This window comes from Platichthys flesus, chromosome 9 (assembly GCF_949316205.1).
Source record: "Platichthys flesus chromosome 9, fPlaFle2.1, whole genome shotgun sequence".
Lineage (NCBI taxonomy): Eukaryota > Metazoa > Chordata > Actinopteri > Pleuronectiformes > Pleuronectidae > Platichthys > Platichthys flesus.
The window spans coordinates 2,592,535-2,607,382 of record NC_084953.1 but is presented as its reverse complement, the minus strand read 5'-3'; the positions used below and the strand labels follow the sequence as shown (position 1 = coordinate 2,607,382).

General features: G+C 42.6%; 1 protein-coding gene across 2 annotated transcripts in view; it reads left to right on the top strand.

Annotated features, from left to right (window-relative positions):
* Window positions 1-1,668: 1,668 nt before the first annotated feature.
* Window positions 1,669-14,848, top strand: part of nos1apa (nitric oxide synthase 1 (neuronal) adaptor protein a) — a 118,095-nt gene continuing 104,915 nt past the window's right edge. For both annotated transcript variants that reach the window (XM_062395498.1, XM_062395499.1), the window contains exons 1-2: window positions 1,669-2,093; window positions 3,036-3,107. In XM_062395498.1, the coding sequence (XP_062251482.1) occupies window positions 1,989-2,093; window positions 3,036-3,107 (177 nt within the window). In that variant the 5' untranslated portion in view covers window positions 1,669-1,988. The remainder of the gene's footprint in view (window positions 2,094-3,035; window positions 3,108-14,848) is intronic.

Genomic DNA, 14,848 nt, shown 5'->3' with positions numbered 1-14,848 from the left:
ATTAACCAAAAAAACAAACACACATGATCACATGATTTCTTAATCTTACATGTACTAAGAACTCAGCTGCAGGAGTTGCACTCAGCCCAGGCAGGTGCTTGCAGTCACGACCACTAGTTGGCAGTCTTTCCCTTTTTATTTTATTTTATTCAGATTCGGGATATTTATGCACAACATCCTGCGAAGCCACATTAATATTCAGTTTTTTCTCAACAGGATCCGATTCTAGGAAGCAAATGACCATTTCATCTTCTAGTGTCTTTGATTCTCACTTATTTAAATACTACATTATTATTCACATGGTCCATGCAAAGTGATTTACAGAAAGAAAAGCCTTTAACAAAGCATTAAAAACAGAATAGAAAAAGTTTAAAATCACAAACTATAAAACAAATAATGTTTAATTACATTCATTTAATTTCTCTGTATCATTGTCCAGGTTTCAAAAGATAGTTATAGATTGCTCTGTTGAAAATGACCTCTGTTAGATTCCGTATATTTATACTTAACACCCCCTCAACGCATATTTCAAAATGTTGATGTGTGTATTTATGTTGCTTGAAATAATGGCAAGTTTAAGTGATTGATGTCAGTTTTTGCGTGTGCATGTTTCGTGAGTTGATTAATCACTGGTGAAGATAAAAAAGTAAATGTTTACACAGTGAAGTCGGCTGCACCACTCCTCAGTCTGACATTCAGGTTATTCCCAGGGGTGTGTGTGTGTGTGTTTACTTCTATCTTTGTGAGGACCATTTTGACGTTTTGCCTGGTCCTTATTATTTCTAAAAACTGCTTGAAGGCTAATATTTGCCTTTAACTTGACTATTGTTGGTTTTAAAAGCAATGAATGGTTCAGGGCCACAACATATTCCTGATCTGCTGCTTCCAGGCCCCTCAGGTCGTCAGGTCATCAGGTCGGACCCCAGAGTCAGAACCAAACAGGGAAGAGCAGCGTTCATCTTCTGTGAACATTTGAGGAACAAGCTATAGAGACCTGCAGGTGAGATCTTTTTTAATTAATGCTGAAGACGTTCATTCAATCAAATAATGACTCATTTATTACACTGCTCTGATATTTCTCATTCTATTTAGTTATTCATTAATTTTGTAGTTAACTTTTTTCTCTTTCTTTCTTTTTAGATGCTCTTTTGTCTCATGTTGCTTTTCCAATTTGTCAGGATGCCTTTGGTATTTTATGTATAGCACTTTGAATTGTAGTTGAAATGTGTGTGTGTGTTAGTGTGTGCGTGAGAAAGTGTGTGAGTATGTGTGTGAGTCTGTGACTGAGAATGTCTGTGTGAGTTTGTGTGTGAGTATTTGCATATGTGTGTGTGAGAATCTGTATGTGTGTGTGTGTGTTTCTGTTTCTATTTGTGTGTTTTTCTGTGTGAGTGTGTTTGTGTTTTTGTGTGAGTGCGTGAGAGCGTGTATTTGTGTGTGTGCTTCTGTTTCTGAACGTGTATGTTTCTGTACGTGTGTGAGGGGGCGGGCACTCCACCTAGAAGCCCCTCCTCTACGGGCCCACGGTTCCCCTCTGCTCCAATAGAAGCAGGTGGGGCCCGTGGGCTCCTCCAATCACAGCGGGGCTCCGGGCAGGGGGCGGCGGCTGCAGCGGGGCCGGGGGCGGGGCCTCCGGGAGCAGCAGAACTTCCACAGTGTCCACGGTCCTCCTCGGGAAAAGTCTGGAAAACATCTGGCTCCTTCCTCCGCTTCCTCCTCTTCCACCTCCTCCACCTCGTCCTCCTCCCGCATGTGTTCAACGCGGAGACGGTGAAGACGCTACCGGGGGAAGCTGCAGCGGTGCACCGGGGCTGTGGAGGTAGTTACCGGGGTGTGGAGGGCTCGCGGCGCCGGGACGCTTCTCCGCGATGGAGACCACGAAGTGAACGTCCCTGTTGTTTCTACGCCTCTTCTTCTTCGTCCTCTACTTCTTCTTCTTCTTCTTTGGATTTACTCTCACATTGAAGCGGTGCGTGCTTCTCAACAAGATGCCCGGAAAGACCAAGTACAACCTGGTGGACGACGGGCACGACCTGCGGATCCCGCTACACAACGAGGAAGCGTTCCAGTGCGGGATCAACTTCGAGGCGAAGGTGCGTTCACACCCCGCAAACTTTTCAAATCTGGCGTCACACGTTTCTCCACCTGAGCTCAGACTTCTACTAGTTATACAGTCTCCTTAAAAACTAGTAGAAATTATATAATTACTAATAAAAGGTTGAATATATCATGGTTTTATTGTTATATGTAACCCATCTGTATATCATTGAAACCACAGCCTACCTTCTGAAACCAATACAAGGTTAAAATTCACATGTATATTATATTTCACAAAACACCTGTAACCGCTGTAGTGTCGTCACGTGCTCATTAATCTGATTATTACGTCAAACACCTGTGAACCTTTCAGGCAGGTGGACATTGAAGTCTTATTCTGAAAAGGATCGCTTCTTCAAGTTTATTGTGTTTTCCAACAAAGCCACGAAAATATACATTTTATTTTATACTTATTAGGTTAATTGCAAAGACCATAAATGTAATGTGACCAATGCTTAAGTCACGAAAACTACATCCTACCTTCTAAAACAAATTAAGGTTAATTGAAATATACTCGTATCATATCTAGCTCTCTAATACCAATATAATGTTAATTCACACATACACATGTATATATATATATATATATATATATATACACTATATACTACAGTACTTTGGGTCATCACATGTGATTATTACAGTGGCGGATCCAGGATTTTTCTGAATCAGGGGCCACAATTTACACAAACCATTCCGGATTCAGGCAGGTGCACATTATATTTTGAAAAGCACATTGTGTTCTTTTGAAAAGCTTGGAAAACACAACATCTTTTAGACATTGTCATATTTCTGTTAGTAAATGACAGGACAGGGGCCAATCAGATTTCACCTGCCCCCCCTGCATCCTCCCTTGATTGGTGAGGATCTAGATCTTGTGGTGAAATAATGCAAAGTTTATTTTGTGTAATTGTGGTGTTTCGCCCTCCTCACCACAGTACATTGGCAGTCTGGATGTGGCGCGGCCGGGCAGCCGGGTGGAGATTGTGGCTGCCATGAGGAGAATACGGGTGAGTGGACGCTTGGCTAAACTTTAATACTGCAAACTCTTCTTGTCCTCATCTGTCCGACTGGGACCTGGGATGTTTTAGGGTTATCTGGAGTGAAATGCTACATCTGGCACATGTGTGATTCATCTAACAGCAAAATGTATCTGGAAAACATCCACTATTTAGAGTTTCCAGCCTGGTGAAGCTCATGTAGATGGACAACTGTGGGAATATGAGCTGAAGCTGTGGATTGAAATATCAATGAAGTGCTTGGTTGTTTGAGTCTGAAGGAGCTGTCACACGTTCCTTGTTTGTTTCAGACCTTCAAAACCTTGATAACACATTTATCACATGGGCTCACTCGGATATTGTCTGGATATTTAAGATATTTAAGTTCAGGAGAATGTCCAGAGCAACCAACTCTGACATTTGCGCAGTCACAAACAGCCCCTCTGGATAACTTCAGGAGAATATCCGGAGTTCAGTGTTGGTCTAAAAACCTGTTCGGTGACCTTTCCCACCGAGATGAGACGTAAACCAATGACCAGCCTGGATGAACCTCCAGTGTTTTTCATTTAGTCACAGCTGGTTTGTTGGTTATGAAAGAATCCCAGAGCTGAAAGTGTGCAGACTTTGTTCTGTCTCTGAATCAGCTTTTCCAGAGGGAGGTTCTGGTCTCTCCCATGTGCTCCGTCACTGTTTTGAAGTTTCCTTTGAGGTAAAGCATTGGAGTGTGATCTCCCCCCCCACACACACACACAGACACACACTCTCTCTCTCTCACTCTCTCTCTCTCTCTCACTCTCTGTCTCTCGCTATGTAAACCCACGATTTAGAGCTTCTTTTTCTCCGGCTCCACGAAGTGAACTTCATCTTCATCAGTGCCTCTGCCAGCTCGGCAGCAGTTGGTTTAGCAACCTATCAAAGGCTGTGGCCGGGGTGTGGAGGTATTTTAGGATCATGATGATGAACTGGCTGTTGTGCTGCCGTGTTTAATCGAAGATCTCTTTGAAAACCATGTCCAGGAGCACAAGGTATCCCTTAAAAGTAAAACCAAACACAAAGAGGGTAAAATACAGCTTTTAAGGGATAGATCCACTTTTCTTTTAACTACCTGCCATAACTTATTTAACTTTTGTGACGCCTGTGTCTGGTGTCGCCTGTGTCTGGATGTTGTTACGTGCTAAAGATCACTCACTTTCAGATCCTGTGTCCGTGCACACGTTGAGCAAAAGGTGCAAACTGTCCTTATTGCCCTTTGCAGAGGGCTGACCGGCTCCTATAAAGTGGACCTCCCAGTGTGCTGCCATGGCAGCTGCTGTTGTTGCTGGCGGGAGAAACCGGCTTTGGTTTGGCTCCTCCAGTGTGAAAATGGTTTGACACTGGCTTGACAACACAATCGAGGGGAAACCACAGGTATCTAAGCTGGAAGGGAGGTCACACTGGGAAGCAGAGGGACCGCTGGAGCTGCCCTGGAGGCATTTGTTTTACTTGGGGTGAAAAGCGAGCCGGAGCAATCTACTCTGTTGAATTGAGAAAAGACGAGCAAATAAAACCTTGGTGCTGTTTGAGTTGGATATTGTGTTCTTTCAGGGTCAGGTCTCCTGGTGTAAACCCTTTTAAACCATTGTTGAATAAGCGCTGAAGCTGGAACCAACTTTTTATTTTCTGCATATTCCTTTTATCCCAAAGAAAAAGAGTATAAAAAATGAGCCTAATATTAAATCAGACGCCTCAAATCTGCCCTTTTCTGTCACATGACTACAACTAGTTTTTATTTGTGAGCAGGTTACACATTTAAATTTGGGGCTGATCGGGGATCTTTTCTTCACTTTCGTTTTTTCACAGTTTCACCAATTTCCCAGGGAATAACTCATGTACCTTGATATATATGATATGTGCAATTTAGTCCAGATCGGAATTAAAATCTGGATGTAGTGAATTGGAATATGGTTTCATAAGGGAACTGTCTGGACTTGGTTGAGGTGAATGTTGTTATTTGTTTTTACCTGTCGAGCAGCTTTTAGAGGCTTTGACTTAACAGGAAAATCCTCTGATTTAAAACAATTAAAGCATAGAATACATTACACAAACTAACACAATAGTTATTACACACTCTTATGATGGTCAACAGAAAGACACAAGAGATTTTCCACATCTCACAGCCCCTGGTATGAAAAAGTTATTTATTTTAATCGTATTATTCTGGCAGATGCTTCAAATCACCACAACAACGTCTTCCCTTCAAAATAAAGTTATGTGCGACTCTGCTGTTGTTTGCTCGCTTTCTCTTTTCCCTTTGGAAATCTGCTCAGGAGGAACGAGGCAGCGGCGGCTTCATCAAGCTTCTGCTTCTCTGGCTTTCATGTAACTTTTGATGCCTCGTGCACCCCCGCGGCGCCTGGTCTGTTCCAGGACGTCTGTTGGATCCTTCTGCAGTCAGTCAGTCAGAGCTGTGCCGGCTGACAGCTGATGCATGGTGTCATTGTTCCTGGTTTGCATGAGTCACCTGGAAGCCGCTGGCCGATCACAATCACACGACAAGCAGGAAGTAGCCACCTGCAGTGAAGTAAAGTGCAGCAGTATGTCAGCTTAAATGGACGCTGTCACTGACACACACACACACACACACACACACACACACACTGTGAGCGGTGCATGCTGTTACAGCTACACTACACTGTTACGCCATCAGTATGGGATCCCAGCCGAATGCTTATGAGGGGAATACACACACGTACACAGTTAACATTATCATGAATTCATTTAGAGATTGTATTCATACATATTTACATGTGTCCCTCAGAGATAATGTTGCATGTGGTTGAAGCTTCTCTCTTCTGCAACTGAATAGTTAGTTATCGTTTCCAGAAAGTAATGAGGAAACAGAGTTTATCAGAAGTGGAACGATTCAAGCTTCACTTAGTTTGTATCTGAGCAGCGCAATATTATTTGACTTGTTAGAAAATATTTGTATTCGGAATCGATGGTGACTGACAGTTTTGCTTGATGAATCAATTAAGAGGTGATTCAGTCAACAAAATGATTGATTAAACAAAGTGAATCTATTAACTGTAATTGATTGAGTGCAATCTGGATCTAGTGGATTGAAATGTGGCTTCGTAAGGAGTCAGTTCTTCGGCGGAGGCGTCGCTCTACTGTCCCCACAAAGGTGCACATGCTGTACAGTGTGATGCAGAGATCTTCCTCAATTAATTACTGTAATAGTCTTACAGAGTCTGGAGCAGCTTATCTGGTTAAAAGGAGAGGAGACCTTTTACGGTGAATTAAAGGGATTGCTTTATCAGTAATCGGCGGGTCAGTCGAGCAGCATGAGGAGATTAGACATGTCTGTGGAGACGTCTGCTGAGGCAATATTTGTTTAGTTAATTAGTGATGAGGAAACAGTGTTTGTCTGGATTTCCTTGTGTTCACTTCCTGTCCCGTGACCCTGTTTCATACGACGCAGCGAGCTAAAGAAATGCACAGAGGTCCGGACGCATCGTGTCAGTTTAACGATGCATCAGTGGAGAGCGATCACACGAGTGGTGACTTTGAAGGTAGCTGCTCTCTGGTAGGTGGTAGCTGGGATCTGTGCAGTGCTGAAGGGCCGTATCATACTTAGTCTGTAATTATGGCTCCAGTGATGTGTGCTCATCTGCCCCCAGGACTTCATCTCGCTCACACAACACATGTACGACAATTACAGGAGAAGTTGTCAGGATCAAGTGCATGTTCTTATGAGGTGTGAGCACTGTGGATCAAATCCTCTTGTAATCTATAGCATTTTATATAAAAAATGTGGGTTTTCATAACTGATTAATGTCCCAATGTAATGACAACTGTTCTGAATAAATGATTACTTAAGAAAAAAAGGATAAATATTTTGCCATATACTCAAATGATGAAAAAAGGAGGCTTTGAATAATTAAAAGTGTTTGAAATCTACGTTTTTGCGTTATTGATTCTTAGTTTTAAAGCCTTAAAAATTTGAATATCTGCAAACAGTATTTTGTATAACTCTCTTTTTACAGCATCTCTCCAACACAACACTGTTCTGTTCTCCTACTGCATCAGTTTGTTCTCCAGGTTTGAAACCTTCGAAATGCTGCTCGAAAATTGAGTTTTGAAAGTGTAAATCGTACAGTTTTAAAACATAATCCATGTACACCTGCGCTCCTATTAGATTATTTTCAGACATCAGCCTGCGATGTACTGCAACTCTGATGTGAAAGTTGGAAACAATTGTTTGCCACAGGAATAATAAAACATTCTGTATTTAGAATATCGATGCGATTGGGGCAGATTCAAATGTAAAATGTGGCTCTAGCAGTTATAGATGTGGTTTCATAGGGATTCAGCTTTTTCAGATTCAGCTTCTGTGAATTCTCAGTTGTTTTGGAACTACGGAATTTAAAGAGACTGTCGGGTTTTGAGGTATTTGCTCTTCTCGTGTGTACAAGTATCATGTAGAGAGTTGGACTGCACTTCATTTACTTTAAAAACTCGCTGCAAAGCAGTTTCATCCATCTCAGGAGAAGATACTGCAAGAAAAGCATCTTTTAACAGAACCAGCATGTGAAATATGTCCAGAGCCTCAAATCCTGGGGCCAGCAACCGAGCAGGAACAAAGCCAGGCTCAGTTTATTAAGAGCTTGGCCAACTTGGCTGCCTCTCTCTCCATACATGCTTGTGTACAGTCCCCGCTCACCACAGCAACACCGGAGCAGCAGCTCAGTCTGTTAAACACATCTGAGTGACGGACGAGGCTGAATCGGCGCCCGAGGAGCAACACGCCGTCATGTCAGGCCGAGGGAATCGCACTCACGAGCCTCTAATGCTGCTTCCACTCTGTACCTGTCGGCCGCCTCACGTGCACTTTGTGTTTCACCCAGAAAGCCTGAGATGAAGTGTTCAGGTGCAGAAGAAAAGAGGCCTGATATCTGTTTTTCCTGGCTCTTGACTAATGGAGCTCTCAGCTTTTTCCTTTCTAAAGTTTGGCGCTTTAAAGGATGGCGCCCTTCACGTGGAAGCAGAGAGGTTATTCCCTCCCTGAATTAAACCCTGTTCACTGTCCTCATCTGGCTGCAGCACCGGGTGGCATTACTCATCGGCTGCATTGAATCTTTCTCTGTAGGCTGAGGTTCCATCGTGATTCAGAAACAGGCATTGTCATTTTGGTTAGAAATTATTGTGTGAAATATTGACACAGCATGTCGAAGGAGAGCTTTTGGCTACTAAAGTTGAATTGTTTGCTCTCAGGCTTGAATGCTTTACAGATATTTGCTTTCTGCAAAGTGTGTTCAGCTCAGTTTCAGCAGCACAGGTGAGGATCCCCCCCCCACACACACACACACTCTGTCCGATTGAGAAGTGACTCGACCGTCAACTTTCCACAACTTTTAAAAACTGGTTTGGCGAGGTTATTGTTTACAGTAACATCACAATGATAATATCTTAGCGTAGCACAAAGCCCACATGACACCAACCACATGCAACATAATAAAGAATGTAAAACAAGCACATAAAAGAATGAAAGCACTAAACTAGCCATATTAAATGTAAAAGAAATTGAGAAACCCACAAACAGAACAAAAGACTTGAATCTGATGATGAAGATGGTGTGAAAAGGACATTTTAAGCCACTGACTCAGCCCGTCCTCTGTCCCCGGGCAGAGTGTCCCAGGGCCTCTGGGCTGTTATTTTCAAAAGCTCCGTCGCCCTCAGCCTTCTGCTGCTGAGAGCTGGGAGCAGAACGAAGGCCTCTTGCTCGAGGATCTCAAAGTGCAAGCAGGGTCGTCTGGGGAAGTTGGACCGGGCAGTCAGCGCATTGTAAGTAATTAAAAGATTCTTATAATAAATTCTAAAACATATGGAACACAGTGAAACCAGTGGAGGATAAAAATGTGCTTTAACATGTTTACCTGAAAGCCTTGGAGCTGAGTTCTGTATCAGGATTCACTGATCAGGTATCAGGCCAATACTGAATCAGTCAACTCATTGATCACTGACAAAACTTTATTTTAAGTTTAGTCAAGTGCAATTTAAGATCATTTTTAAACATATCAACCAGGCACATACTGTGTAAAGTACACCTAAAGGGTTCATACTGCTGTGTGGTGTCAGCACACTGGTGATAGAACATTATATCACCTAGTGGGAGTTAACAGAAGGCAATTGGTCCCAAGATTGACCCCAGAGGTACCCCAGACTCGATTGAAACAAATGGTGACAAAGTGAATGGATAATGATTAATGGGTGCACATTGGCTGCTCTGATTTATTACCACAAAATCAGCATTCAAATGTATTTGACCAATCAGGAGGTAGCTCTCTCACTTTGATATTCAACTTACTGGATAAAAAGGAAAACGATCATTCTAATTGTGACATAATTAATTATATCGTTCAATTTTCATCTTCTACTGACATTTTATAGTTGAGTAAAGATTATAATCAACAGTTTAATCAATTGAAACAATAGTTTGTTTTCAGTTCTGACCCCAGAAACCTAGAAAATCATTTTAGAGCTTGGTGCGCTGACGGAGCTCAACACAAAATGCTGTTGATGTAGAAACAGGGTCACCTCGCCTGGGGTGTGTTTCTGACGCTCACTGGTTATTTTGGTGTTGGAGGGGATAAAAGAAAATAGATAAAGGGGCATAAATTCTCCCGTATTTGACTTTGACTGGAGAACAGACCAAATAAAACCGTTTATAGATGGAAGAAAAAAGAAAATGGCCTCATACAATTTCAGAAAGTAGACGAGCTCTTTGTTTTCATGGGGCTTTTCTTTATATTTTATGAATACTTCCTCTCTCCCACACGGGTTGTCTTTGTGGTGCCTTCACTGTCCTCCCATACGATTAGTGAGTCATTGCTGCCTCATTCAGAGATTTCACTTCTAAAGGACTTTAAACGCGTGAATGACAGTCGTGCAATTATCTCGCAGTAGGAACTCGAGAGCAGGAGCATCTGCGAGGCCATAAAGGTTATCGCCACATTCTTTACAAACGTGGACGTTCACCAGGGGCCTATTAGAAACAGCAGTTCCTGGTACATCGGTGCATAAAGGGCCCTGCTTATGTGTGCATAATAGCCAAATTAGCTTTTCCAGTAAGTAAAACAAATTTCAATCGTAAATTCAGAAAATGGGGATCATGCTGTTTGTCCGAAAGGAAGATGCTCTTGAATACTTTATGTTCATTCTCCCCCCTGCTGTTTAGAAACGCATTAACTTCCCTTTTTATAGAATAACCTTGAGGAGTGTTCTAAAGCACCTCTTTGTGATCATTGAGCCCTTTCACTTTCCTGCCCAGAGCTCGGAGACATTGTTTTTTTTACTTTTTTCAACTTAAGGTCACAGTTGAAGGGTCAAAAAGTGAGCCAGTAATGAGCCATGCATGGTTCATTACCCCCCCTCCCTTTTGTTCTGCTTCTCCTCATGTGCACTGGAGGTGATTGTACTGCTGGATCATTAAAGCATTCGAGGCCCGGCTCTAAGTCTCAACATAATCCCACATGAGTGTTTGTAAAAAGTGGCTCTTGCTCAACTTTGTTTTTATCCCCTTAAAAGTAAATGGGCTGCTGACTGTGGAGAGATGATGTGAGCCAAAGTAGAAACTGCTAAACCCTGGAAAATGTGTGTCTGTTACACAGCAGCTGTACTCGTGACTTCTGACCGAACATTACAGGATGCAAATGGAAGTCTCTTATAGCTAAAGGCGGAAGGATGCAAGGCTTAATTAAAAGTGTTCAGCAACTCCATTTTGAATTAAATATGATTTATGCAAGTAGACGCTGGAGGAGGGAAACTCGCACGCCAGCACATCTTAAAAGCAGAGAGAGGTAAAATTTGACAACAAGCCGAAATTAAAGGAAGTCGTAACTTTGGGAACACACACTCAGCTCACAGGTGATGGAAGAGTTCGGTCAGTTGTGCGCTACGTTTCCCGATGCATTGTGGGAAACAATGAGGGTGTAAAAAACTTTACTAAACATACGGACACCACCTCTAAATGGTGAACTCACCTTATAGTGGTTAACGAGTGATTTCAGACACAGCTGTCTATAACCGTTCCACCTCTTCATCCTTATTCCCCGTTGCTGTTTCTCATATGTATTTTTATCTGAAACTAGGCATCCAGCTGCTGTATAGACAATCTGCTTCCTGTTTACACTGACATGTGCCTGCCGGGTGTTTGAGAACATGTGTTTTCAGGTCTGTTCATACAGACGGAGATTATTCTAGATCCTTCACGTAGTGGAACGCTGTAACGTGTTAGTATGGATGTAGTGTTGAGCTCTACATCCTGTCGCCAAGGTGTCACTTACCATCAGCTCATCACCATGTGTGAAGATTTGTTAATTAGAGGCTTCATCTTTAGGTCTGGTTCCCTCTTAGTAATAAACATAGGATTTATAGATTTTTCCCGTGTTGTCAGACTGAAACAATTACGAGTTTTAACAATGGGAAAGGTCAGTCTGATTATTAGGCTGTTCATGTCCTCTGTTGAAGATTTGTGTGTTTATTCTCACTAAGCCGTTCCCACACACACACACACACCTCTCCTGGTTTCCACAGTGAAGCTCAGGACTGTAAATTAGCCATTAATGCGTTTCTGTTCCTGACCCGATCTGCCTCTGGCTCCCAGAGCTTTAACATTTTTCTCCTTCTCACCAATCCCACCTTGTTTTATCCCTTTTCCTAGCTTTTCATTTACCCCCCCTTTATGTCGTCTCTCGGGTTAGGCCCCCTCTTCTTCACCCCACGCTGTCCTTTACCTTACGTGATCTGCGGAGCCCGTCACATTGACCTGCCCTTCTCCCCGCCGGCTCGAGTGAAACTTTGGCTGATTCACTGGTTCCTTTCTCCCAAACAGCAGGACCTTTGTCAGTCTTTGTCTGACGGAGACGGCCACTTAATTGGATCCCCTCCCTTCTTATAATTAAGGTCCGATGTGCTGCCGAATTATCTCTCCCTGCAGGAATTCTTATATAATTTAAAAAAAATTTAATCCCAGGAATATTAAATAACCCTGGAGATAATAATCCATGTCCTTCAATTTACCTCTGGTCTAGAAAGGAGGGATTATGTTTAAGATAATGCTACTGCAGACTGGGATAAATTAATAAGGGATGTAGCAATTTCATAGAATTCAACATATCAAAGTTATGTATCTGATAATTTATGTTTCACCCTTTACTACATTTTTGTATAGACTATCTTGTGTCTGTTTTTAGAAGATACACCATATATCTGCTGCTGTTAAAGTCGGGGGATTTAATACTGATCCCATGAGTTATGGAGTTTAACGCATGATGAAGACATCCTCCTGTTTCAGCCTCCGAGCTGGCGAGGACAAACTACGCAAACACCCTCAAATTGAGTTGTCAGCAATTTTAACTGCAGTCCAATTACATCTTTACCTCCTTTGTCCCCCCCCCCCTCCCTCCATGTTTTCATCTTTGCTTGTATCCCTGAAACACTTGGATGCTGCTGTTCACAAGCCGCCGCCGCCTCATCTACTCATCTTTGTTCTCTGACAAGAAAATGTAATAGAGAACAATGCTGCAGGATTCCCTCCCAGCATTTGATTTCAAATCTTTTCCCCCCACTGCACACAGCTACTGCACGAGCATCGCCCTGCACGTCCCCGGATTGTCCACCCCCTCCGTGTAAATGTCAGGAATAAATTGGGGAATATGTCTAGGTGGTGCCTTGAGCCAGGAGGCGAGACAGTGGTGATCTAGGAGATGGAGAAGGGGGGGAGGTATTGGAGGGCTGAGTCTTTTGCAACCTTGGTCCTGCAGCGTCAACATGGAAAGGTGTTGTTGAAAAGATGCTTCCTCTTTCAGAAAAACGAGATCTCAGAAGTAGAGGAAAGGTCAACTTCGTCCTGTCCATCGCCGGTCAGAAGTAAAATACACAATTGGTTGTTGCTGAAGGATCAATTTATGCCTTTTCATTGAAAGGCAAATCCTCTTTGATTGCATGACACAGTACGACTCTCCTGCCCAGGTTGTTGTTTTGGAAAAAGTTTGAGTTTCGAAACCTGTCAATAGGGAAACTTTTTCTGAGATGCAGCAGAGATGCCCTGTCAAACTGCAGTGGGTATAACCCCCGTGAGTGATGGGGACTTCATCGCATCTCTCGTTTCACAGACTGAAAAGGACATTGGGGAGAAATTGTCTGGCTGATTTCTGCTTCTATTGTGTTTCTATATGTTTCCTATCAGATATGAGCCCATCCGTGTTATGAATGCCCTGGAAATTTTACTTCCTGACTCTAAAACTTTAACTACCTGATTAGCTTCATCCGGTTTCCTACATAAATACACCAGGACGTCATCTGCATAGTAACACAAATGTATGTGCTGCTTCCCGAATTTCCTAAAGGATGAAAGCATGCCCCAGCAGAACCTTGTAGAACTCCATTACTAACTTTGTGTGCATGGGAGAGTCCTCGTTAACATTAACAAACTTAAAACAAGTGTTGTGTCTTTCCTTTATCCCAATAAGATGGTTCACTCTTTAATAAAACTTAAAGGTTGGATATTGGTCGTTATTTGGCACAAACGTCTGTGTCAAGAGAAGGTTTGGACAGACTTGTTGGAATCGGGTCTAAAAGTCATTAAGGGCACAATAAAGACATTAAAGTTTATTGTGATATTTTTCTTTGGTCATAATTTCATTCAAGTCATGTGTATAAGAGTTGTAGTCTCCTGATCTCAACACTCTTTTTATTCTATTCTTTCAATGAAATGATGCTTCGAGTTTAGAATTGTTGGAACAAGATTTTTGCCTCCAGCATTTTAACGTCCTTCCTCTAGCAGTGAGTTACCTCTCGATGTTCACATTATCTGGAAACCAGCTTTTTGATGCGTCTGTGTGATGTAAGGTTTGTTTTTTTGATGTTAGCCCAGCGGCAAAGTGTTAGTGCAGAAAATTGATCAAGAGAAATCTGGGAAGCCGAGTTCATCTCAAAATGAAGCAATGAAGAAAGAGGTTGTTTCTCAGCACCATTTCCTCTCCATGTTTTAATTGAAAGTCGGGGGGGGCACTATAATCCCAGTTGCATTTTGTGTATTTCCTCCACTTTCTCAGTTAGATGAGTGGCTGAAGATTAATTGCTCCCACATTTCTAAAAGGGGCTTAACTATATGTCACACTGCATTAAACATAAATACCAAATACATTCCAGTTTGTTCATTTGCTTCAGTTCTCTGGTTTCATGTCACTGTCATTTGAATTTCTCAGAGTATTTCAGCCTTTTGAAGACAACACAGGGTATTTTCTACTAATTAATTGATCAATTAACTGAGAGAGGGATGAATGAATAATGCAGATGATCACCATCACTGTGGAGCTTTTCCAGTAGCTGTTTTGTCCCCTTGCCTGGTGGTCTGTGGATCAGTGGGAGGGTGAGGTGTCCCTGCTCAGGCGTCAAGGTGCAGGCGCTCGGTGGCTGCAGTTTAATTGTTGTTGCTGTCTGGACGCTCTTGCTCGGGGACTTTCACCTCGTCCTCTTGACCTTCTGTCTTTGGCTGGAATTGGAAGCTGCAGACTCTTCCTTTGTCTTCGGCGGTTTCTCTCGACAGGCCAGGAAAGCTAAAGATTGATGGAGGACAAGGATTCAGATGGAGATAACGATCAGGTTTTGGTTCCTGCAACGACAGATCTGCCCGATTAGAAACCGGCAGACCAAAACACAGGGTTGCTCCTGCAGCCGGCCACACTTATCACCGGCTTCTTTTAATATCT